This window comes from Xenopus laevis, chromosome 1L (genome assembly GCF_017654675.1).
Source record: "Xenopus laevis strain J_2021 chromosome 1L, Xenopus_laevis_v10.1, whole genome shotgun sequence".
Lineage (NCBI taxonomy): Eukaryota > Metazoa > Chordata > Amphibia > Anura > Pipidae > Xenopus > Xenopus laevis.
In genome coordinates, this window is record NC_054371.1 from 96,452,548 (window position 1) to 96,479,358 (window position 26,811).

The 26,811-nt window shown below is 39.0% G+C and overlaps 1 protein-coding gene and 1 long non-coding RNA gene across 6 annotated transcripts in view; one reads left to right on the forward strand and one right to left on the reverse strand.

Annotated features, from left to right (window-relative positions):
- mettl14.L (methyltransferase like 14 L homeolog) overlaps positions 1-26,811 on the forward strand; it is an 83,414-nt gene that overhangs the window by 32,416 nt on the left and 24,187 nt on the right. For 3 of the 5 annotated variants that reach the window (NM_001091051.1, XM_018243594.2, XM_041578141.1), the window contains 7 exon segments: positions 4,412-4,492; positions 4,848-4,935; positions 5,186-5,276; positions 12,811-12,952; positions 14,329-14,421; positions 17,133-17,249; positions 20,229-20,439. In NM_001091051.1, coding sequence (NP_001084520.1) covers positions 4,412-4,492; positions 4,848-4,935; positions 5,186-5,276; positions 12,811-12,952; positions 14,329-14,421; positions 17,133-17,249; positions 20,229-20,439 — 823 coding nt within the window. 5 annotated transcript variants of the gene reach the window in all.
- The window catches only part of LOC121403702, a 64,369-nt gene that overhangs the window by 14,140 nt on the left and 23,418 nt on the right, over positions 1-26,811 (reverse strand). The window lies entirely within an intron of this gene.

Genomic DNA, 26,811 nt, shown 5'->3' on the forward strand with positions numbered 1-26,811 from the left:
GATAAACCCTGACTGATCAGGATGTATTAACTTTGGTATCGGTTTATTTAGGCGAAGGCTGAGAATTTTGGAGAATAATTTCACATCGACATTTAAGACTGTGTCTGTAGTCTTGCACTTTGGTTAGGTCTTTGTTTGGTTTTGGCAAAAGGGATAAATTGGCCCGTAGCATATCCAAAGGAACTGAATGTCCTGCTAACATGTCATTGAACAGCAATGAAGAATTCCTGAAAATGTTTATAGTAACTGGAGCGTAAACCATCTGGTCCAGGGCTAGACTTGTTTTTCAGCCTATGAATAGCTTGTTTGATTTCTTCTTCAGTTATGGGACTATTAAGTGATTCCTTTTCAGATGAGGATATTTTGGGGAGATTGATCTGATCAAGGTATTGATCTCTTATCTGTTAGCGATGTTGAGGCGTATAGATTTTCATAAAATTTGTGAAATTCCTGTAATATATCTGCTGGTTTATTAAGATGGGTGCCAGAGAATGTGATGGTGGTTATAGGTCAGTAGCCTTGTTCACTTTTTAATTTTTTTGCGAAGTAACGATTTGGTTTATCTTTCAATAAGAATAGTTTTTGTTGTGTCCATTTTTTCGGCCTTCTCTTATAATAATGTTTTCAGCTGTTGCCTGGTTTTAATCAATTTGTCAAAGGTGGAGGGGGATGAAGTCGTCTTGTATCAGCTTCAAGTCTTCTTATTTTACCTTCCAGAGAATTGCTTTTTTGTTTAAATTCTTTCTTTTTTTGAGTTGCCAGTTTTATGAAGGATCCCCTTATAAATGCCTTATGAGTGGCCCATATATTACCCATTGAAAGTTCTTCATCTGTTATTTTCCCAATATTCTTGTAAATCATCTATAATTGTGGATGTAAGGGTGGTATCCGTTAAGATGGATTAATTTAACCGCCATGCATGTCTGGTGTGAACTGTCTTTGAAAGGGAACATGTTAATATTACTGGTGCATGGTCGAACCATGTCATTGGGAGTATATCAGCTAGGGTGATTTGTTGTAAAGTGTGTTGTGTCACTAGTATGTGGTCAATTCTGGAATAAGAATTATGTATTGGTGAATAAAATGTGAAGTCTGCAACAGTTGGATTCAGTGAACACCAGCAATCTTATCAGTGAGCAATCCTGAAGTAGTTTCTTGAGATATTTTGGTGCTGCTAGTTAGTTGCTGTTGGTGCCCGATAAGCTGTCTAAATTGGGGCTCATCACTAAATTGAAATCACCTATAACAAATACCAGGCCTTTCATATGTATTTGTAACAACTTAAAAACCTCAGTGTAAAACTGTTTGGCTCCTATTGATTGCGCATATAGATTTAGAAATGTAACTTGTGTACCATTTATAGAGCCAGTCAAAAGTATATATAGGCTTTCAGGATCAATAACTGAAGTTTCAAGTGCAAAGTTTGGGAAAAAAAATACAATTGACTGGAGGGCTACAGAGGAGATCTTAAAAATGCATTTAACAGAAAATATACCTGGGAGAACCTGACATTGAAATTGCATAATCGGAAAATACCTCCTGTCCAGAGCATATCTACTAACATAATCTAGCATTGTAGACATCTTGTCAAACAATACAATGGAGTATGGTACAATAAAATGTATCTTTTGTGATAAGTTATATAGAACATTATTATAACCCCCACATAGATAACCTGAAAGTCAAAAACTTTTACTAGTTGCAGCTGAGAAGGTAATGTGGAATTGTTTAGAATAAACAACCAAAGTATTTGTTTGCCAGTAAATGTTATATCAAAAAATTGTTTGTCAGAGAAAATATCACTGAAGATATGCAGTGGTTGATCAAACTTAAAATAAGAGAGTAAAACGTTCAAAAAATCAAAAAGTGAAAAAAGAAAAAAATATCATAATAAACTGAACTTCTAAGGCTAACGGGGTAAATTCACTCAAGAGGATTGATGCCTGTGGTGTACAAGGTTCATTGAACCTACAGTCCTTGGGGGGTGAGGGATGCATAACTCATGCTGCAGGTGTGACATCACTGGCTCCCAACCACGCCACCGCTTGTTGTTTAATTATGCTATTCTGGCAGGACAAAGGTATAAATCGTCCTCTAGAGCTCCATAGATTTAGTTGAGCTATCTGGGAGAATTAGATACTGGGCTCACAGATTTTGGAAAAATAGGCGTTATAATATACTGGTCGTAGTGTAGGTGGTTTCTCTGGGAGTTGTTTTCTTGGAGGGCTTAAGGTTGCAAGGCCTATTTTCGCCAGGAAGCAGTGCCCATCTGCAGGATCCGTTAAGGAGTGTTGTATTCCATTTTTGACTAACGGTAAGTGAAATGGAAAGCCCCAGCAGTATTTCAATCCTGCTTGTGTAAGAGTCATTGTAATGTTTTTCAGCTCTCTGCATTTCAGTAAAGTCGAAGGGGCTATATCAGGGAATATTTGAATCGGAGCTCTGTCTGTTTCAACTGCCTCGTTCGTTCTAGCCGACCTTAAAAAATCCTCCTTCATTTCAAAATAGTGTTATCGGGCTATGATGTCCCTAGGAGGGTCTGCGGTAGCAGTTTAGCAAATAGTTCAAAATGTAGTCACAGGAACATTGCATAATCTGATATTGTTACGATGTGACCTATTCTCTAGATCTTCTGCTGATTAGTAAGAGATATGACTGACCTTTCTAGCGAAGATACACAAGTAGTTAAGTGATCCTGTGCTGCAACCATCTCGTCGTGTTTGGTTTCAAGGAAATCAGTGCGAGAACCTAAAGCTGAAATTTCTGCTTTTATATCCGAAATTTCGGACCGGAGCTCCGATTGAAAAGTAGTAGTCATTTTTTTTAATGAGGAATCAAGGCTATTGTCCAGCTTTGATTTGTTTAGGCAGGAAGAGTGCTCATTACTTTCCACCTCTCAGGTGATGTGGCGCCATCTTGCCTCTGTTGTATGCCATTTAAAGAAGTTTCCACTGTCTTTTTGAGAACTAGAATGCCGAGTAGTCATTCGGTATTCGTCCAGAATGTATAATAGTTGGACTTTTTTGTAAGAAATGAGGCGAATAACTGTCCCTTCAGTGAATATAGTGGAGTTGGTACGGGAGCTCTCGGTATCGACGTCCTCACCGCATGCCGCTAGGCTCCGCCCCCCAAGAAGACACTTTTTAAAGGATAAGTAAACCTTTAACATAAGTGAATGTAAATTTGATGAGGGTGCTATTCTCAGGTTACTGCTCCTGGGCAGTAACCTAAGGCAAACAATCAGATGATTGTGCAGTCCTAATATGGGTATAAGTGGGCATAACTTTAAATTTATAAACATTGAATCTCATTTGCCACTGTCCAGATTGTCAGTTTGTCAAGATCCTGTTGCAATGACGTTGCATCCTGGATAGAATTAATTGGGCTGGATAGTTTTGTGTCATCTGCATTTATATTTTACTTAAAATACCCTGCCCATAGTCATTAATGAACAAATTAATATACATTTTTGGTGGTCCCTCACTCCATATGTTTCATGGTATCTTCAACAGAGTAATATCCTTCATCAACAAGCACCAAAACATGTTGACATTAATGAACAAATTAAACAAAAGTGGACCCAATACCGAGCCCTGAGGGACCCCACTAAGAACTTTACTCCAAGTAGAGAATGTACCAATAACAACCACCCTCTGTACCCAATCCTGTAGCCAGTTTCCTATCCATGTGCAAACAACTTAATTAAGCCCAACAGACCTGCAGCTATTCGGAGGACTCTGACTCCTCTATTGTATACTCTGAAGAAATTAACTTTTTTTTAGCACATTTGCCTTTTCAGTGCCTGTTACATCCATACTGGTACCATTATTTAAAGGAGCCACACTCTCAATCCACATCTTTTTACTACAGGTATTCCTATACTTAAAAAAAACTTTTTTGGGGTTAACTTAACCTCTGCTGCAATGCACTCCTCATTTTCTATCTTTGCCTTCCAGATTGCTGTTTTACAGCATATTTTATAGTGTTTATATTTATGAAATGCAGCTTCTGTCCCCACAAACTTGCAGCTTTTAAATGCCTTCTCTTCATGACAGACAGGATGAGAAGTGGCAATCCCAAAAGTAAAGTTGGGTTTCTGGTTTTGAAGCCACAATTACTAGCAAAAGCAAAAATTTACACAAAATAATCAGTATAACTATGGCTAACTTTTGGTGCATAACTTTATTTTGAAAAAATATTTCTTTTTTTGTCAGCACAGATCTAGTCCAATAAATGTAATTAGTTCTCCTTTCATGCATGAATATAGGGCTTTGTACCCATGAGTATCTAGATGTGAACAGAAATATTAATATGTATGACAAATTAAATATAAATATATTACCTACTGTTGTACTGTTATTGGCAACCCAAACTAAAGTTCGTCAAAATTGTTTCACTATTTCACATTTAGGATTCAGTTGAACCACAGAAAGAGGAGGAAAATCTTCCTTATCGGGAAGAAATTTACAAAGACTCGAGCACATTTCTAAAGGTACTTGTTTATTGCACAAATCTGCATAATATATTATACAATTGATGTTTAGTAGTCCATATATAATGATATTTATAGAAAAGTAAAACACTGGCATTTAAGTAGTGCCATACCTAAACTATAAGACACAGTTAATTAGGTTTGTAAATAAAATGTTATAACTCATTTTCACCTGTTGACTTGGCTATGTCAATGGTATCTCTTGCTGCACAAAAGGGTAGTGGGTATGGTTTCTGTAAAGCTAGCCTTACATGGCTTCATCCAAATAAAGCCTGGTAAATAACAAAATACTTAAAACAACTCAACAATAAATCTCAAAAATAATGCCGCGCTTAATAATGACTGTTTCTTTCAGGGAACTCAAAGCCTGAATCCTCATAATGATTACTGCCAGCATTTTGTTGACACAGGACACAGGCCACAAAACTTTATCAGAGATGTTGGTATGGTCATTTTCATGTGTTTTCTGATTCTGTATTCTTAGACAAAAAATAGCCATTTAATTTGTCCCATAAGCAACTGTGTTAATTATGCAGATCTCTGTGAAGTGTAAGTGTAAGGCTAGGCATGGAAAATCTGACATGTATAAATCTCCAGATCATTGCGCTGGAAAAAAGATGATTTTCTATAGTTTGTGTGCTTTCCTCCTTGGTTTTCAGAATTAGCTAACACTGTTTCACCTTTTCTGTTTAGGATTAGCAGACCGATTTGAAGAATATCCAAAACTCCGGGAACTAATCAGATTAAAGGATGAGTTAATAGCTAAATCCAATACTCCACCCATGTACGTGTGATTCAACCACTGTTGAACTCTTCCCACTGTTGAACTCTTCCCATGCATCATATTATTACTCCCTGAAGTTAATTTGCTTTACTGCAACTAATTTTGTTATTGTGCTACAAATATTCACAATATAGTGATCATGCTGATTTCAGTTACTTATTTTATGTAACTGTACAAAGTCCATAGGGTTAGCTCAGTGATCAAAACTCACTCTGTCAGTTCCTGTTGACTGCATTGGGAAGCAGTGAAAGCTGGCAAAAACTAAAAGAATAACTAAAAGAGAAAGTTGAACATCACTACTTTCAAACCCTTTCAATGCTTCATACATATTCCTCAGAAGCTTTACACTTATACTTTGTGTTCATCTGAAAGAGACTCCAACATAATGGATATTTCACATAAGTGATGAGAAAAGTAACTTTTATATATGTATGAAGCATTGAAAGGAGCACTGTTTAACTCTCTTTTAGTTATTCTTTTACTGAGGTATATTGCTATAATTTATATTTTTAAGTGAACCTGGTGTCTATAAAAGATCGGAGAACACTCATTTCTTATAAATTTTAATCTAGTTTAGAAAAACTGGGCTGATGGTTGTTTTGGGACCTCAGCTGAGCCCTGTTTACAAGTAAAAACCATCCATGGCATTTTGAAGCCTACCCTCTCTCTGCTTAACTACCAAATGCAATACCACATACTACATCTCTCACCCACTTAATTCTGATATTGCCCACTCCCACGCCGGCTAAAATTAAAAAAAACGCCGGCGCTAATCACGCGGCGGTTGGTTTTCTGAAGTTGCGGAAATTTCGGGCAACTTCGGAAAATGAATCGCTATGTGTTATTAGCGCCGGCGTTTTCCCATTTTAGCCGGCGCAGAGTGATTGAAGGCGATTGGTCGCCGCAAAGACGAGGCGATTTGTCGCCAGGCGACCAAATCTCCCTAAAACGCCCAGTGTGGCCTTACCCTTAGTCAGGGAAGTAGAATGATATATGACCTAACATAAAATGATGTAATGAAAAAAGCGATGGAAGAGTACTTTTTTTCCTAGTGTGACCAAGGTTCCAGTGACCCTAGAGCACATTTTAAACAAAAGGGCTAATGGCATGCTCTGTCACTAACTAATAACTATGGCTAATCATTAACTATGGCTCTCTGAATTTTATTTCAGTGCGCTGATGCGCAAGGTATTTGCTTTAACCCTTTAAGTGCCACCCCATGTAGAATCTACCTTCTGTGGGAATGGCACTTGAAATGCCACAGAACATAGATTCTACGTTCTGCAGCATTCCAGGGTTAGGGAACGAAGGAGTGGCTTTTCAATCAGCTTGCTCCTTTCTTTTTCATTCCCCAGCCCCCGGGCAACAAGCAGGGGCTGGGAACGAGTGGCCCCTGAGGCGCTATCGCCCAGGGGCCCCAAGGCAGCAGCAGGCATATGTGCCCTCCTGCTGCCTGCACTGTCAGAACGGAGGAGCGACTTGTAAAGTCACTTGCTTTGTTCTTAGTGTTCCCTTCAGGTTCCCCAGCCCCTAGGCAACGAGCCTAGGTGAAGAATTAGGGGTCCCTGGGCCGCGATCGCCCAGGGGACCCTAAGCAGCAGGCATGTGAAATCGACATGCTCTGCTGCTGCCTGCACTTTGAACAGAGGAACGGCTTGTAAAACGTTTGCTCTGTTCTAACTCATTCCCCAGCCCCTAGGCAACGAGCTGGGCTGGAGAATGATTGCCCAGGGGCCCCAAAAGCAGCAACAGGCACGTGCAATGGACGTGCTCTGCTGCTGCCTGCACTTCCTGGCCTCTAAGCTCTGCCCCTTTTACCGGATCATCAGTTGAAGACGGTGCCATCTCTGCCTGCAGCTCTCCTGGACGATCTGGACCCTAATACACCCAGGTTAGTGCCCATCCACACACACACAAATACACACTTATTTTACCATTACACACCTACATTCACACTTGCACACAATAACATACATTTTTGGGGGATCAGGGGGTCACACATAGTTTTTGTAAATCTATGTACATTGGGTATCAAACTGTTAAGTAGACCCCCGGCATTCATATTTAGGATGCTTTATGCTGGTAATGATGCATGGACGATACAATGCTGGAAAGTTGAAGCTTTGAGGCAATTTTCAGGCAATATTTCACCAAAACTGCCATTTTTGGATAAATCATGTGACTCAGTAGTTTGGAGTAGAAAGGCATGGGTACCAATTTTAGATTCAGTAGAATGTGTACTTTCCAAAAATATATCGTTTTGGGTTTGGTAAACCTGTGCATAACGGGCATCAAACTGTTCAGTGGAATCCTGGCAATCATATTCAGGGTGCTGTTTCTTGGTACCCAATACAGTGTGGGATATGTGGAGCAGCAAAATAAATCCTTTGAAGTGACTTTTTAAAATGTTTGTATTAAACCGCTACGTTCAGACAAGCTGATGTTTGATAGTTGGGAGTAGAGAGACATAGTTACCCATTTTGGAATCGGCAGAATGTGCACTTTTCAAAAATATATGGTTTTCTGGGTTAAACCTACTGTTTCAGGATTTTTTGGCCTTGGAATCTAAAGTATGCCGTTTTCTGCCTTGGTGCTTTCAAAATTCGGTAATATACTGCTGGGAGGTTTTGCTGTACAGAAGTCCTAAATCTCCCTAAAACTATACATATCCAGCTGGTATTGGCACGTTCAAGAAACATGAGGCTTTCCAAATCAGTTGGATTTTCATGCGTAAAATTAAATATGTTTCTAGTATAAATGCCTATATTGTGAAAAATGGGAATTTTTTTCATTTTTTTGTATTTAGAGGTACAAATTTTTTGCAGAAGTGCAAATACATGAAAACTCAGGCAGATTTAGAAAGCTCAGTTTCTGTGGAAAAAAAACAATTTATAGGTTTCCTAGGTAAACTATAGGTTTCCCTTCAGAAAATGCCCCTAAATTGAGAGCACAAATGTTTCAAAAATGGCTGGTATTTCACGTAACCAAAATGCGAAATTCTGCTGGCACTTATGTTTATGTTAACGGAAACATGCCATTTGTAGGATCATTCAATTCCTGTATTGCAGAAGCTCCAGGTTTTTAGAAGTAAAAACAGTTGCCTTAAAATTTGGCCTCCACTAGTAAATTATTAAAATAACTGCCATATTTATGGTCCCAGTAAAGTGATCTTTATTTAGGTTTCCAATCTAAATGAGAGCAGTGAAATAAGAAGAATATAGCAAAGAATTTAAAGATAAAAAACATACAAATGCATAAATTAAGGACAAAAACTATCCGCATGTTTTAATGTTAAAGTGGGCACATTTGTTTTGATTATTGACAGCTGCAACTTGAGCAATGGCACTTTGGTCAATCATATAAATAGCTCTGCATAACACTGCCCTATGTAAGTGGACAGCACAAAAGAAGCATTAATTAAAACAAGCCCTGAGTTTCGCTTGAGTTTAGCAAACCGCATGAGTGTCCCAGTTGGAGTGTAGGACTAATAAGTAGCTTTTTGGGCAAAATTCAGAGCATTATGCGAGTTCTTTCTTCTAGCTTAAACATCCAGGGCACGTGCTTTTACAGGTTTCCAAAATCTTCGTTTAATGTTTGTCTGGCAACTCTGTAAGGTGCACAATTGAAACTGTTACAATTTTGCAACATTTAGTAGCATCTCTGGAGTATATTGTATCAATTCTAACAGCTGCCTTTTTAATGAAACCCAGGGATGTTTGTACACTTCAATATTAGAAAAGCAATCATGCCTAGAAAATAGTTCACCATAAATAGACTTTTTCCCAACTACTTTCTGTGTGAACTGAAAAAAGTGTTAGTTACATAGTTAAATCAGGTTGAAAAAAGACAAAGTCCATCAAGTCCAACCCCTCCTAATGAAAACCCAGCATCCATACACACCCCTCCCTACGTTCACACAAATTATATATACCCATACCTATACTAACTATAGAGTTTAGTATCACAATAGCCTTTGATATTCTGTCTGTCCAAAAAATCATCCAAGCCATTCTTAAAAGCATTAACTGAATCAGCCATTACAACATCACCTGGCAGTGCATTCCACAACCTCACTGTCCTGATCATGAAGAGTCCCCTATGTTGCTTCAAATTAAAGTTCTTTTCTTCTAGTCTAAAGGGGTGGCCTCTGGTACGGTGATCCTCTTTATGGGTATCCTCTAATGTACTTGTAAAGTGTAATCATGTCCCCTCACAAGTGCTTTTTTTTCCAGAGAAAACAACCACAACCTTGACAGTCTACCCTCATAATTTGTCTTTCACACCTCTAACCAGTTTAGTTGCACATCTCTGCACTCTCTCCAGCTCATTTATATCCCTTAAGGACTGGAGTCCAAAACTGCACTGCATACTCCAGATGAGGCCTTACCAGGGACCTATAAAGAGGCATAATTATGTTTTCATCCCTTGAGTTAATGCCCTTTTTTATGCAAGACAGAACTGTATTTGCTTTAGTAGCCACAGAATGACACTGCCCAGAATTAGACAACTTATCTACGAAAACCTCCTTCTCATTTAAGGAAACTTGCATTTATATTATTTTTGCCAAAGTGCATAACCTTGCATTTATCAACATTGAACCTCATTTTCCAGTTTGCTGCCCAGTTTTTCAACTTAGACAAATCACTCTGCAAAGTGGCAGCATCCTGCATGGAACCTATAGTTCTGCACAATTTAGTATCATCTGCAAAAATAGAAACAGTACTTTCAATGCCCACCACCAGGTCATTAATAAACAAGTTGAAAAGCAAGGGACCTAGTACAGAGCCCTGTGGTACTCCACTCTGAGGCAAATTGGTGAGGCTTCAGATGGGTTTTTTGCCTTCCTCTGGATCAACTGGCAGTTAGGCAGATATAAAAAAAAAAAAACAAGGTTGAACTTGATGAACGTGTGTCTTTTTTCAACCTTACTTACTATGCTACTTTGCTGCTTAAAACACTGGTCCAATTAGAAAATGTTCCATTTACCACCACTCTTGTAGCCAGTTCTCTATCCAGGTACAAATACTATGTTCCAGGCCATCATTCCTTAATTTAACCAGTAACCTTTTTGTGTGGCACTGTATCGAATGCTTTAGCAAAGTCTAAGTAAATCGCATCCACTGCCATCCCAGAATTGAGGTCCCTGCTTACCTTCTCATAAAAAGAAATTAAGTTAGTCTGGCAAGATCTATTACGCATAAAACCATGCTGGCATACACTCATAGTATTATGATTTGCTATAAAGTCCAGTATCTTATCCTTTAATAATCCTTCAAAAAGCTTTCCTACTACTGACGTCATACTAACTGGCCTATAATTTTGAAGCTGAGAAAGGGATCCTTTTTTGAATAGAGGCACCACATTAGCAATTCACCAGTCTCTCGGCACTATGCCAGACCTAAATGAATCCTGAAAAATTAAGTAAAGAGTTTTGGCAATCACAGAGCTAAGCTCGCTAAGTACCCTAGGATGAATACCATCTGGCCCGGACCTTTGTTTATCTTAACATGTTCTAGTCTCTTTTGAATTTCCTCATGTGTGAACCTTGCATCATTAGTTGTATTACTAGAATTGGGACTATTGCAAAAGAAACCTTCAATAACTTGTTCTTCATTTGTATAGACAGATGAAAAATATGGATTCAGAATATGTGCTTTTAATGTGTTTTCATCAACCAGCTGACCCCCCTCGGAAACTAAAGGTCCCACTCCTTCCTGCTTCATTTTTTTACTATTAACATATTTAAAAAATAATTTTGTATTCTTTTTACTGCTTGCTGCAATATCCTTTTCCATATCAATTTTAGCTTGCCTTATAGCTTCTTTGCATGATTTATTGGCCTCCTTGTAACTTATAAAATGATTTGGCTGCCCCAGCTAACTTGAAAGCCTTAAAAGCACGCCTTTTCTTACCCACCTCAACACCAACACTTCATTCCTTGCTTACAAGGGGAATATACTGACATGTATATTTATTAAGCAGCATTTTAAAGACTTCACATTTTTGTTCCGTGTTTAACCCTGTGAAAAGCATTTCCCACTTAATATGTTGCAGAGAGGCCCTTATACTGTCAAAGTTTGCACGTCTGAAATTTAGTGTTTTAGTGACTCCCTTATAGAATTGCTTCTGCAACAGAATCTCAAAGGAGACCATGTTATGATCACTAATCCCTAAATGCTCACCCACACAAATGTTAGAGATGAGTTCAGTATTATTAGTTATTACAAGGTCCAAAAGTGAGTTATTCCTAGTAGGTTCTTGAAGGAGCTGGAATAAAAAGTCATTCCGCATATTTACAAACAAACCTACTAGCTTTTTCTGTCTTGGCAACCCCATTACCCCAGTCAATGTCTGGATAATTGAAGTCACCCATAGCAACAACTTGACCCAGTTGTGAAGCTGCTTGTATCTGCAAGAGTAGCTGGGCTTCAAACTCGTCACCTATACGAGGTGGTTTATAGCATACACCAATGATAATTCTCTTAACCTTTTGCCCAATCAAAATCTCTATCCAGAGGGATTCTACACCCTCACCAGTGCCAGCTATGGTTATTTCTTTAGCGCATGGCTTTAATTCAGGCTTTACATACAAACACACTCCTCCACCCTTTTCTTAACACTCTGTCCCTCCTAAATAGGGTGTAACCATTTAAATTCACAGTCAAGTCACATGTTTCACCCCACCAAGTCTCAGTGATACCAATTATATCATAATTTTAAGAGCATGCAATTAATTCTAGGTCTCCCATTTTACCTGACAAACTCTGTGCATTTGCCAGCATACAGTGGAGGTTACTACTTTTACTTTTGAAATTTGCATTACTTAGTGGAGAATTATATGTTAAGTTAGCATTATTCTGTTTTCTGTTGTAAGGTGAATAACCCCTTTAAAGTCCCACTACTTTCCAGAGAGACTGAGCCGCCAACCATGGAAAGCAAGTCCCAAAAAGAGAAAAGGACAGAATATTTATTTTATTTTATTCTTTTTTTTTTTTTTAACATAAGCGCAAACTGAGTAAACTCATGTAATTGAATCATGTCGTTTTGCTTTAGGAAGCACTGCCATCAATATAAACATTTTTTACATGTCTCTCAAAAAAACAGCAAATTATTGTTTATTTTACTCTTTAGAAGTGTTTTGTAATGAAAGCAATTTGGCTAACAACTTATTTATTGGGTATGTGTAGACTTGTGATAGTATTTATTGTTAAAAAGTTAAATTCTTGTGGCTCTAAGAAGATTGCATTTCTCATGCCCAATTTGTTTGTATATTTCATGTCATTGATTTTTAGGAATATCATCCACAATGCAAGAATATCTTTGCATTCAGTGATGGCATGTTGAGATTGTTATAATAGCAAAAACTGAAACCTGGCAATATGTATTGCACAGACAGGTCAGCTTTATTGTCAGTACTTAACTCTCTGTAAATGCTGTGCAACAAGACTCCTGTCTTCTACCTCCATCCAGTAGAGGAAAAGGCACTTTTTTCTTTTACAAATATTCAATTAGTGAAGCAGATTGTATTTGGCAGGTACTTACAAGCAGACCTGGAAAACTTTGATCTCAGAGAGCTGAAGAGTGAGTTTGATGTGATCCTGCTTGAACCTCCACTAGAAGAATATTTCAGGGAGACTGGAATTGCAGCTAATGAAAAGTGGTGGACCTGGGAAGATGTAAGTAGAGCAGGAGATGGGTATATACTTTACATATATATGTCAATGTATATGTTTAAACATAATAAAATTTGTATCATAAAAAATCATTAATTTCTTTGTACTCTGCATAACTCAGTTATAAATCCCACAGTCCCTTTAATTAATATTAACAATGTATGAAATTAACATTAATGCTGTATAAAATGTAAATATATATATATTGGTTACACCTTAATGTGTGTATAATTATCATTCAGCCATTTACCATGTAGAAAATTTCCATTTCAAATTCATAGTAACAGTTGTGGTTGAAAGAAGACCCATTTGCCAAGTACACTAGGTGATTACAGGGTAATATAATTCCTGAAGCAGTTTACAGTTTCCCAGGAAAGTACTGGTATATCTCCCCCAGAAAACTGTGATCCCACATACTGTACTCTGAATCAAGGTTGAATCCTGTCAATTATATTTGGCTGCAGACCGGTACTGCACATTTCTAAAAATAAAGGCATCAAAACATTGTAAGAGTAAATGTTACTTAAAGGAAAATTCAACCGGTAATAAAAAAACCCTCCCCCTACCCTGGGTAGACCTTCCTCCCCAGGCTACTCCCCCTCCCCCTGGCAAATGGCCCTAATTTTTTTACTTACCCCTCCGTGCAGAATCTGGCCTTGGAGTTCACGGCACCATCTTCTTTCTTCTGTCTTTTTCGGAAGTTTAGGATTTCCAGTCCCGAAAAACTGCGCATGCACTGGAAATTTACGGAAATTTGTGTGACTTTAGGCGCATGCGCAGTTGTTCGGGACCGGAAATTTACTCCAACTGCACATGCACCAAAAATGCCGTCTAGACACAAATAAGAAGAAGATGGCTGCCTTGAACTCCGAGGCCAGAATCTGCACGGAGTGGTGAGTAAAAAAGTTGCCTGGGGGAGCAACTAGGCTGGAGGGAGGGGGGTCTACACAGGGTAGGGGAGGGTTTTTTTATTACAGGTTGAATTCTCCTTTAAAGAAATTTTGAAATGTAAATAGGTAGGATGTGCAAAATAAAAGATGTTTTCAATATTCTTAGCCAAAAATGTAATCTATGAAGTAATATTGGACTAAACCTTTAAGATGTTTGTGTGAAGAGTGTTTGCTGTGCCTGTCTCACCATCATAAATTTCTATTCCTATTTGCTAATGGATATCTGTTGCACATTATAGTCTCAAATCGTATGTGCTTGACTTCTGATGAAAGAGTCTGGGGTTTTATTCTATATACTCTGGGATTTTAGAGCTGCAGTATAATTTCGATGTTTCTTTACTGAATAAAATATACATTGTTATTTCATTCGCTGGTTTCTAAACATACACATTTTTCAGTATTTTGTGCCCCTCTTTCCTTCTAATTTAGATCATGAAATTGGATATAGAAGGCATTGCAGGGTCCAGGGCATTCGTTTTCCTTTGGTGTGGCTCTGGAGAGGGCCTGGATTTTGGCAGAATGGTACGTATTTTTCTATTTATCTCCGCTCACGTCTTCCGGGATTAAATAACCATTGCATTTTTTAAATGAGGATGTTTTAGGTCCATTAAACACCAGATTTGCACAATAGAGATAACAATGCTTGCTATGCTTGGTTTGTATTGAGGATTAAAAAACAGCTGATTCATCTGTGCTGGCTTTTTATTTGCATTTAGCGGGGAAATAGTTTAAATTACAGGTGCTCTAGTTCTTAGAATAGAGTAGGAAATCTGTGCATGCACAGGCACATATACCTACATTATTGCAATACAGGTGTGGGATTAATTATGTGATATGCTGGAGCTTTAATTATAGGGTTAACAAATCATCCTCATGTACTGTAATTATACATCACCAAAAAACAAGAGTCTTACAATAAAGAAATAAGTGTAACCGGATGAAATGGGAGGATAAAAAGGCCCTGCTCTCAAGAACTTGCAGTCTAAAACCCCCATTCATGTACCATAATTTGACTTGTTTTATAAATGTTTATAAACACAATGGAATAGGTTTGTGTGCCCTGTTATGTACTCAACATTGCTATAACTTAGTATGGGATGTATTTGTAATATGTTTTTATACTGGATTAACATCTACTTTAATCTTATTTTTAATGTATATTGGTCTTAGAAATTTTAGTTTAGTGAGATGTTTGTTACATGCTGTTATTAGTTAATATTTTGGGATTTAGGGGCCCAGGACATTTTTATAAGGAGAGTTGATTAAAACTATAGCACAGACTAGAGACCTTATAAACCATATACCGTATATACTCGTGTATAAGCCGACCCGCGTATAAGCCGAGGTACCTAATTTTACCTATGAAAACCAGAAAAACTTATTGACTCGTGTATAAGCCTAGACACAACTCAGAAAAGTCTCAGAAATATCAAACAGTCGGTTTAATGTTAAAAATCAAGCCATGATGCTTAAAACATTAATTCATCGTACAATGATAAAAAAAAAACCTCTGGTAGATGAAATAGATATATTAAGAAGACAGCTGCCTTACCGGTAAATTAGCTCCAATGGGAGGGGAGAGTCAGGAAGCTGCTCCCTGTAGTAGGTGCTGATCGCCTTCAAAGAGTTGTTAGTGGGTGGGAGGGGAAGCTGCTCTCTGCTGCTGGGCCCTTCAAAGTTTAATCGATCGCTGGGGTAGGGGCAGCCCGGAGATGCCGGAGTTGTCGCTGAGCTGATGACATCAGCGTGCGCACCACCGGCAGCGTGACACACACTCCTTGCGCTGTTGCGCTTTTCTTTGCGGCGTGTTTCTGGCTGGGTAAGGCAGCTGACCCGCTTTTCTTTGCGGCATGTTTCTGGCTGGGAGGGGGATGTTCCTTGTTGGCAGCGTAAGGCAGCGGGGATACTGCTTCCTGCAGCCGGCGCCGGGCCCCTCCAAGATTTTTTGCGGGGGGCCGGCCCGGAGTTGTTACGGCCCGGAGTTGTCGCTGCGCTGATGACGTCAGCGTGCGCAGCACCGGCAGCGTGACACACACTCCTTGCGCTGTTGCGCTTTTCTTCGCGGCGTGTTTCTGGCTGGGTAAGGCAGCTGACCCGCGTATAAGCCGAGGTAGGATTTTCAAGCACATTTTGGGTGCTGAAAATCTCGGCTTATACGCGGGTATATACGGTACCATTTCTTGCATCACCAATAGATCATGCTGTCATTTTAGACCACATCTCTTGTAAGTTAATTAAAATATGAGGACTACTAGTTTATTGCAATGCCTAGCCTGCATGCATTATGTGTATTAAGTCATATAAATGTACATATATATGTATATATATATATATAGCAAAAATGGTCAATAAACCGCACAACCAGGACTTTCATAAGATTTGAAAAAACAAAATTTACTTTATTTTCGACGTTTCAACTCCTAACTTAAGCCGTCTTCAGGAGGTTTAAGTTAGGAGTTGAAACGTCGAAAATAAAGTAAATTTTGTTTTTTCAAATCTTATGAAAGTCCTGGTTGTGCGGTTTATTGACCATTTTTGCTATTTATGTTTTAACCAGCACCCAGGCATTTATTGATACTTGGGAGTGCTACAGATTGCAATTTTTTTATATATATATCTCCTTATCTGGTAAAAGGCTGTTTCTTTAATTTACTTTGATTAATTTATTTAATTTTAAATTAATGTATGCGGAGCAACCTTAGGACACACATGTTTTAATCCGTCTAAATACTGAATCCTTCACTTAGGATTGTGCCAAATACTGAAATGAATCTAGCCCCGATTTGAATGTTCAGATTTGTGGTAATCCAAAAATGCATTTGAAAAAAATGGGTTAACTTCAGTTGTGGCAGGACATTAATGTTTTGGGTTCAGTTTAGACAGGCAATAGATATTAAGCAAGATGTAAAGGGGATTTGGCCAGAGTGAGCATATTACTTGTTTTTGAGGGTGTTCTGTGCCTTGCAGCCAAGACACTTTTGTTTATCTGCCTTTTGGGCTTATCTGCAGGGCAGTCTGTGGGTATTACAGAAAATAGCACCATATCCCACTGTTAAATTAACTTTGTTGCTCTTTGAAATCTATCGGACTTGTATTGTAACAGACCTCACTTTTTAGTGAAATCTGTGATCTCAAATCTCTTTGTGGCTTAAAGTAAACCCCATGAAAACAAAAGGGCTGCAAAATGTATTGTATTTTTTGTGAAAATATTTAATTCTTTAAATGTCCTCTAGTGCTTGCGCAAATGGGGTTTTAGAAGATCCGAAGACATTTGTTGGATTAAAACTAATAAAGACAATCCTGGAAAAACAAAAACTCTGGACCCAAAGGCAATTTTCCAGAGGACAAAGGTATACTGTTTTAGGAAGACTGAAATATCCACTTTTTTGTATCTACAAATTCTGTGCACTTAAAATATGTAGAGGCCATGACCACATTAGTAGCCACACTCATTCGCTAGATGTTTTGTGTATAATGTGCATCCTTAAATTATACAGTGACCCCTTAAATGATACAGTAACCCCTAAAATTATAGTGACCCTTACAATGATACAGTGACCCCAAGTACAAAGTAGTGTGGGATCTCCCACCATTCCATATTATCTTGAGCTCCAACATTACTTTGGCAATACCATCAAATTAATTTTTGCCCAATCAAGGTGCACCATTCTATTTCATCAGAATTGAATCTCACTACCTGTTGCTTGCTAACATACGTTGCACCACATTCAAGAACAACATATCTCTGGCAACTGTCTACATTGCAGTTCAGAGGCTTCGGCATTATGTTTTGGGGTATGGGGTAGAAGACATGCAGAAAGCCCACCAGGATATTCCAGTCTCACCCAGAATATTTTTGAACAGGTTAATTATTCACAATAATATGAAATTTAAAGTTATTCTGTCATGATTTTATGGTGTAGTTCTAATTTTTAAATTACAATGTTTACACTACAAATAATTGACTACCATATAAAATGTTATTCCTGAACCAAAAAGTGTGTGTTTGTGTGTGTGTGTATATATATATGTGTATATATATATACACGCACGCGCACGCAGAAGTACAATATTCTGGAATTGCCGTCACAGTCCACCGACTTGAATATCATTGGAGAGATTTTGTATGGACAAATGGTCAAAAATACTGCCATCCAGAATCCAGACACTCATCAAAGGCTATAGGAGGTGTCTAGATGCTGTTACATTTGCAAAAGGAGGCTCAACTAAGTATTGATCTAATATCTCTGTAGGGGTGCCCAAATTTATGCACCTGTCTAATTTTGTTATGATGCATATTGCATATTTTCTGTTAATCCAATAAACGTTGTCACTGCTGAAATACTACTGTTTCCATAAGACATGTTATGTATAAACCCTTTAACCGCCAAGCACATACGGTGTACGTCTTTTGCAGCTACTCTCTGCATTGGTAGCTTTTGCCGTCTCCATAGAGAGTCAGGAGAGATGACAGCCCCCTGGGCAACGAGGCTGGAGGGCTGTCAAGTTGGATCTGCGACACGATCTTCGCAGATCCAAATTCAAAGTAACAGGTGCACCATGAATGGTGCGTCTGCTGCTTCCTTACCTCCTCCATGAGTCACACACCTGCAGGTTTTTTTTTTACACACTTACATGCACTTGCACACACTTACAGTACATTTACACTTACATAAACATTTTAGTAAAGAATGGTATTTTTTATTTTAGCACACTTGCTCCCTTTTGCACACTTATTTATACTTATTTACATGTATTTACACACTTTTTTTTATATACTTATTCATTGTACTGTTATTTTGTTTGTTTTTTGCCTTAAAACATGTTATTTTGACAGACTATTGGTAAATCGATTTTGGCCACTAATTACGCTGTCGGATCAGTTATTTTGTTGTTTCATTGATTTACATAATTTTTTGGGTTTTATTGCAATTTTATCTCTGCATTATTGTTCCTTATGTATATTTAGTATAGTTTTGCTGTTTGGTGCTTTGGTATAGAAAGATATATTTTATTTAGTTTGTTCCGCCAGAATATGTACTTTCCAAAAATATATGGTTTTCTGGTGGTCTTTTTACAGTTTGGGGGTCTTACGGCACATAATGTACAGTTGGGGCTCTCTTTTCAGCAGCTGATTTGTCCAGCCTGAAAAATTATATGCACATTTTTCATTTGGTATCCGTACATACCACATACGTTAAACTTTTTAGGCCAATTTTCAGAAATGTTGTAAAAACCTCTACATTTAGAAAAGCTTTGCAATTTGGTGTAGAAAGACTTTGTTGGATTCATCAGAATGTGTACTTTCCAAAAATATATGGTTTTGGGGGGTCTTGTGGCACATAATATGAAGTCAAGGGTCTGTTCACAGAAGGCGAATCTCTACAAGCGGAGAAAATTCATATGCACTATTTTTATTTGGGGTCCGCACATGCCAGCTGCCTTGGTATATCTATGGATATTGGCCATCAAACTGTTCATTAGACCCTTGCCATCAATATTTATGGTGTTGTACAATTGTATGTAAGAAATTAGGTGAGATAAATACGTCCAATTGCAAGATTTTTAGGCGATTTTCAGAAATGTTATAAAAACAGGTTCCTTTAGCGAAGCTTTGCAGTATGGTAGTTTGGAGAAGAAAGACCTAATTACCCATTTTTGATTCGTCAGAATGTGTATTTTTCAAAAATATAAGGTTTTGGGGGGTCTTTGTGGTGTTAGAGGGTCTTGTGGCACATAATACAAAGTAGAGGGCTTTGTTCAGAGAAGGCGAATTGACAGCGGAGAAAATTCATATGCACTATTTTTATTTGGGGACCGCACATGCCAGCTGCTTTTGTATATCTATGCATATTGGGCATCAAACTGTTCAGTGGACCCTTGGGGGCAAATTCACTAAGATTCGTAGTTGTGCCAGCGTGCTTTTTAGGTGTATGTTGTACCATGAACTAGGGATGCAAGAAAAATGTTGGGAAATTTTGAAATACATAAATATTGATAAGAAGTAATCACTACTAATCACTATAGTAGTAACACTTTTTTATATGCACCTTCATCATGCTCTCCCATGTTTCACCAGTACATTGGATATATATACACAAGTTATAAAAGCACTCTTGAAAAAATGATATCTGCCTGAGGAACACTGATGGATAAGATCTGATCTAAGCACATAATGATTACTTTCAGGTCTGCCCATAGAAAACTTGTTTGTAAAATTAAACAATAATGAAAAGGCTGCCTGTTTTACTGTTAGATAAAATTTTCCTTAGTACAGTCATAATCACACAAGGCTTTTAATGATTCTCTTTGGGGATATATATTTGCAGGAACATTGCCTTATGGGTATCAAGGGAACAGTTCATCGCAGCACAGATGGAGATTTTATCCACGCAAATGTTGACATTGATCTCATCATCACTGAGGAACCTGAAATAGGAAACATTGAAAAGCCAGTTGAGATTTTTCATATAATTGAGCATTTCTGCCTTGGAAGGAGACGGTTACACCTCTTTGGAAGGGATAGCACTATTAGACCAGGTAAGGCTTCAGTAAAAAATATCATCATGATGCATATTTAAAAATGTTTTTTTGTTCAATGCATTAATTAATTGCTGTAGCAATTTAATATGTGAAGCTGGCTTGAAAACATTGCTCCTTTCCTTATTTCTAAAAGGGAATTTTGCTCCTACAGGAGACGCATTTAGTAGGACAAAAAGTTCTCGCCCTTAATAAGCCATGTGTGGGGTGGACATTCCACTCCTCTTTTTCCACTCACTCCAGAGGGGTATCCATTATAATCCAGAAAAATCTCCCTTTCAAGCTACTGCAGCTGAGTGCGGACCACTATGGCAGAGCTGTCATAATGGCATGCCTTTTTGCTAATAAACCAATCAGGATTGTCAATGTATATGTGCCACCCCCATTTCATAATGTAGTGTTGGAACATATAGCAAACATAGCGATCTGCCTCCTGCTCCAACTTGCATACTGGGGGACATGAATCAGGTTATGGACCTACTCAGGGACAGACTCCACTCCCAACGGACACACAAATCTCAAACATTGGGCAGACTCCCTAGGACTTATTGATGTCTGGCATTGGAAACACCCTGATGATAGAATCTATTCCTGCCAATCACGACCACACAAAACATTTTCTAGTATAGACCTGGCCCTGACCTCAATAGATACAGGTAGGTCCATAAATATTTGAGAGACAACTTATTTCTAATTTTGGTTCTGTACATTACCACAATGAATTTTAAATGAAACAACTCCGATACAGTTGAACTGCAGACTTTCAGCTTTATTTCAGTGGGTTGAACAAAAAGATTGCATAAAACCCTTTTTTTAACACATCACTTCATTTCAGGGTCTCAAAAGTAATTGGACAAATTAAAAAACTTAAAATAAAATGTTCATTTATAATACTTGGTTGAAAACCCTTTGCTGGCAATGACAGCCTGAAGTCTTGAACTCATGGACATCACCAGATTCTGGGTTTCCTCCTTTTTAATGCACTGCCAGGCCTTTACTGCAGCGTCTTTCATTTGCTGTTTGTTTGTGGGCTTTTCTGTCCGAAGGTTAGTTTTCAACAAGTGAAATGCATGCTGAATTGGGTTCATATCAGGATACTGACATGGCCATTCAAGAATATTCCACTTCCTTGCTTTAATAAACTCCTGGATTGCTTTGGCTGTATGTTTTTGGTCCTTGTCCATCTGTATTGTGAAACGCCTCCCAATCAACTTGACTGCTTTTAGCTGGATTTGAGCAGACAGTATGTCTTTGAATACCTCAGAATTCATTCGTCTGCTTCTGTCCCAATGCCACTGGCAGCCATGCATGCCCAAGCCATCACACTGCCTCCGCCATGTTTTATAGATGATATGGTATGCTTTGGATCATGAGCTTCTCCATACTTTTACTTGCCATCATTCTGGTAGAGGTTGATCTTGGTTTCATCTGTCCAAAGAATGTTTTTCCAGAACTGTGCAGGCTATTTTAGATGTTTTTTTTTTTGTCCAATCTTGCCTTTCTATTCTTGATGCTTTTGAGTGGCTTGCATCTTGCAGTGCACCCTCTATATTTATTTTCATGGAGTCTTCTCTTTATGGTAGACTTTCTTTCTCCGAATGTACCAAACTGTAGATTTTTCCACTCCTAATATTGTAGCAATTTATTTTCTGTTTTTGCAGCTTAAGGACTGCTATTTTCTCTTGCACAGAGAGCTCCTTCCAGACTGGTATAAATCACTAGGCCATTTAATAACTCCATGTATCCTAGAGACATTCCAAGCAGTCTGGGACTCACTCACTGGGTCACTCCCACCATCCTTTGTGAAGCCCTTATAGTGGTCGTTCCAATGACGGGGCGGGATCCGACTACCTGTACCTCATATTGTCTAATATCCCTTATAAACAAGTCCTTGGTGGCCAAAGTGAGGGTTAACAACTACATCTCTCCCTTCCAACTCCGTAGCGGAACTAGACTGTGATGCCCTGTCTTCCCAATCCTATTCGTCCTGGTAATAGAACCCCTAGCTATTATGATAAGGGAGTGCTCAACCATCAAGGGACTACAATTTGCCAATGTCACGAAAAAAGGTGTCCCTTTTGGCTGATAACATATTAATATATATTGAGGATCCCCTAGACTCTCTCTCCACCCTTTTGACCAAATATTCGGGACTCTGTATCAATTGGGAGAAGTCTCAGCTGTTATGTATTAACCCCAAGCCCCACTTTCCCTGCAGGCACGATTGAGGTGGGTCACACTGGGAATATGGGTATCTTTGGACCCCATCATTTCTTGCAACTCAACCTAGGCCCCATAATCGACACTCTGACCCAATCCCTTTAAGAATTCGGCCAAACTAGCGCTTAAACTATGGGGTAGGATCAATCTCATTAAGACAATAAATTTCTTCAAACTCCTATATATATTCCACAATACCCCATTATCCATACCTAGACTTCTTTATAAAAGCTAAACAGAACTATAATTCCATTTATTTGGGCCAACAGTACTCCTTGTATTTCCTGGGAAAGACTAACCGCACCCATCGAAAAATGGGGTTTGGCCCTTCCACACTTCTATTTCTATTACTTAGCCTCCCAAATATACTATTTAAACTGGTGCTTTACCCCCAACACCTTACTCCAAGCATCTATCTTTCACTCTCTAGAAGGCCTGGGATCCTACCACTACAGACATCAAGCTTAAGAAATTTGGCAAGAGGCAAGATGGCTGTCCATGATGTAAATCCTCTAGGGGGAGATTTTATTTACATGGCCTGATCTTATTAAAAAAATTCTGGTCTAAAGTAATGGAGACCCTTGCAAACGAACTGGGCATGCCACAAATCATGAAAACGGCAGTTTGCTTGCTGGCAATAATAGATGAGGAATTACCCACCATTGATTGCGAACTCTTGTGTTCTATGCTAAAAAAAACAGTGATCATGCACTGGATGGGAGGAACTCACCCTTCCGTGGCTTTCTGGAGACACCTAGTGGATGGGGCTCTTCCCATAGTAAAACTAATTTATGAAACGAGAGCGGTGCACGATAAGTTTGACAAAATTTGGGGGGACTGTTGCGACCAAGACCTCCTCGATGAATAACTGGTCCTAAAAATGGTTGTGACCTGATATATAATGCTACCTATGATTATTGGAACAATGATAACTGATTTATTTTGTGGCAGAACTATCTGGTTACTTAAAGCTTAAGCTTGTCCTGACATTACTTACATGCAGTATCGCTAAACACTGTAGTGACATTGTTGTTTTGTGTTTGTTTTGGTTTTCTACGTTCTGTGGCAAAGGTACTTGAAATGCAGCATTTCTCCCCCTGGAAGCGAAGGAGCGGCTAGTAAAGCCGCACCTTCACTTCCTGCTCATTCCTCCTCCCTTAGCCAATGAGCAGGAAATGAGCGGGCCCTTGGGCGCGATCGCCCAGGGGTCCCATAGGCAGGATCATGATGAGCACGTGCTTGCTGCTGCTGCCTCTACTTCCGTGACCCCCCCCCCACTGCCACTACTTACCGCCATACCGGATCGGCGCGGGGATGGACGCGTTCGTCATCGTGGACCCTCCTGCTCCTTCTGCAACTGTCTTCAGCCAGCCATCACACAGGTTAGTGTAACACACACACAAATGCACAAACACACATGTTACACTATCACACACTTAGATTTACACTTAAACATAGTTAAATACATTTTAGGAGGATATGGGGGGGATTCACACATTCACAACACATACTTACACACACACATGCACAGAACACACAATTTCCCTAGTGTACACACACACAATTTTATAGCTTTTTTATTTTTCTTTTTGCATCATTTGTTTTGCCTGAAAAAAAAAAGTTTTATTGCCATTGTGAATAGTGTATTCGCTAATCGCACCGCGCAATACCTTTTGTACGTTATTTCGCTGATTATATTGCAATTTCGGTGATTTTGGTGCATTTTTAGCCATTTTATTGTATTTTCAGCTTTGCGTAGGTGTTGTTCGCTTATTTCTGTCCATATTTTTGGCCATGCTAAAATATTCAAACTTAGATTCTGACTGCTGATTACACCAGGTGAAAAAGAAGCATTGATTTTCATGCTTTTGTTAGATTTTAGTGATTTTATACAATTTGGCTCTGTTCTTTGTTACTTCATTTTAGCCATGGAAATTTTGTCTGCTATATATCCATTTGGGGGACATAGTTTGGTAAATCTATGCATACTGGGCGTCAAGCTGTTCAGTAGACCCTGGTGTTCATTTTTAGGATGCCTTTTGCTAGTACGCAGGGCCGCCATCAGAAATCACGGGGCCCCGCACAACAAAATTTTCTAGACCCCCCTCCCTCACCACGCCTTCCATCTCCTTGTCACGTCTACCTTGCCACGCCCCCCCAACAGTGCAAATGTCACATGAATACAAGCACTAAAACAGTGAATGAAATCATTTGGCCAAGGCTTAATAAGCCTGCCACCACTTCAAGGTAGGCTCTTTAAGCAGGTACCTGCTCTAACCTAAAATACAATTATCCTGCATTTAAATTGTACAAATAAGAGAAATTTGGTTTAACCCCTCGGTCAAAAAATAACCAGTCCTAATAAGGGCAATGGAAGATTGAATTGTGTCTCCTGCTGAAAAAAATCCTAAAAATAACTTCCCCATCTAACTTGCATGTCTAATGTATACACATATTTATTGTACAGTGCATTTTTTGTATACGTTAAAAAAAAAAAGTGCAAAAGTTACCAAGTTATTACACTAGGGTCCAAAATCCTAGCAAAAGTACTCAAATCCACAGCAAAATTAACATAAAGTGCAAATTTGCAAAAATAAAGTTCCACGGCAAAGTGCAAAAAGTGTTCACCCTTCTAAAGTGCAAGTTAAAATTTTAAAAAAACCTTCAGCTAAGCACAAGGAACCACAAAGCAGCCAGGCATATAAATGAAAACTATACCAAAAAATAAAGAAATAAAAAACCTTAATGGCCAGGGCCCCCTACAAGTTTAAGAAAAAAAACCCAAGTGGCCAGGGCTCGCTACAAGTTAAATAAAAAAACCCAAGTGGCTAGCGCCCCCTACAAGTTTAAGAAAAAAACCCAGAGCGGCCAGGGCCCCCTACAAGTTAACGAAAAATAAAAATGAGCGGCCAGGTCCCCCCCTTAAAAATTTTCAAAAAAAATATGTTACCATAGTTATAAAAACCAGGGGTTAAAAAAAAACAAGTCACCAGGGCCCACTACAAGTTCTTCAAACCAGGGCCCCCTTTAAAGAGTTACAAAAAAAAACCCTTGCCCAAGTTGTAAAAAATAATTGATGGCCAGTGGACTCCTACTAAAATTATGAAAACACATTGGTGGCCAGGGGCTACATTGCCTTCAGTAGAACTTACCTGCAACGGGGGTCTCTCTTGTGCCTCCTTAACAATGTCTTCTTCCACGGCAGTCTCCTTCTCAGATGGCTTCTTCTCCTGCGGCGTCTTCGTCTCCAGGAAGAAGCACCGCCGTCTCCAAGGAAGAAGCCCCGCCTCCGGTCGCGTCTTTAATCCTCTGAGTGCAGCCGGCAGGCTACACACTTCTCTATTACAACTGCGCCCGTGCGTACTCGCGTCAAGTGTACGCGCGGGTCGCAGCCAACTGGAACTGCTGCTGACCACCAATGAAATTTAGGGAGGGCAGGCCCATTAGCATTAGATTAGGTAAAGGGTGGCGCGCGGGCCCATTAGATTAGGTAAAGGGTGGCGCGGCCGGGCCCCCCTTAGATCTGAAAACCCACCGGGCCGGGGAGGACTGTCCCCCCTGTGACCCCCTGATGGCGGCCCTGCTAGTACGTTACAAAATGTGGGGTATATAATGCGGTAAAATGCAAGCTTTGTAGCGATTTTTATAAATGTCATAAAAACCGTTATGTTTAGCATTGCTTTGCAGTTTGTTAGTTTGCAGTAGAAAGACGTATTCACCCTTTTTAGATTTGTCAGAATGTGTACTTTCTAAAATATATGGTTTTCTAGGGTCTACATACTGTTAGGGGGTCTTATGGTGCATAATACACATACCGGGTGCTTGTATTGTAGCAGTCGGAGAGTCATACGTGAGAATTCATATGTACTATTTTTATTTGGTGGTCTCTGTATGCCACCTAGTTTGGTAAATCTTTTCATATCAGGCATCAAACTCTTCAGTACACCCCTGCATTTAGATTTAGGATGCTTTATGCTGGTAGGCTATGAAATGTGGGGTATATAATGGGGTAAAATGCAAGCTTTGTGACTATTTTCAGAAATTTTTATATTGTAGTAGCCAGAGTGTTATACGTGTGAATTCATATACACTATTTGGATTTGGGGATCTCTGCATGCCACATCATTTGGTAAATCTATGCATATTGGGCAT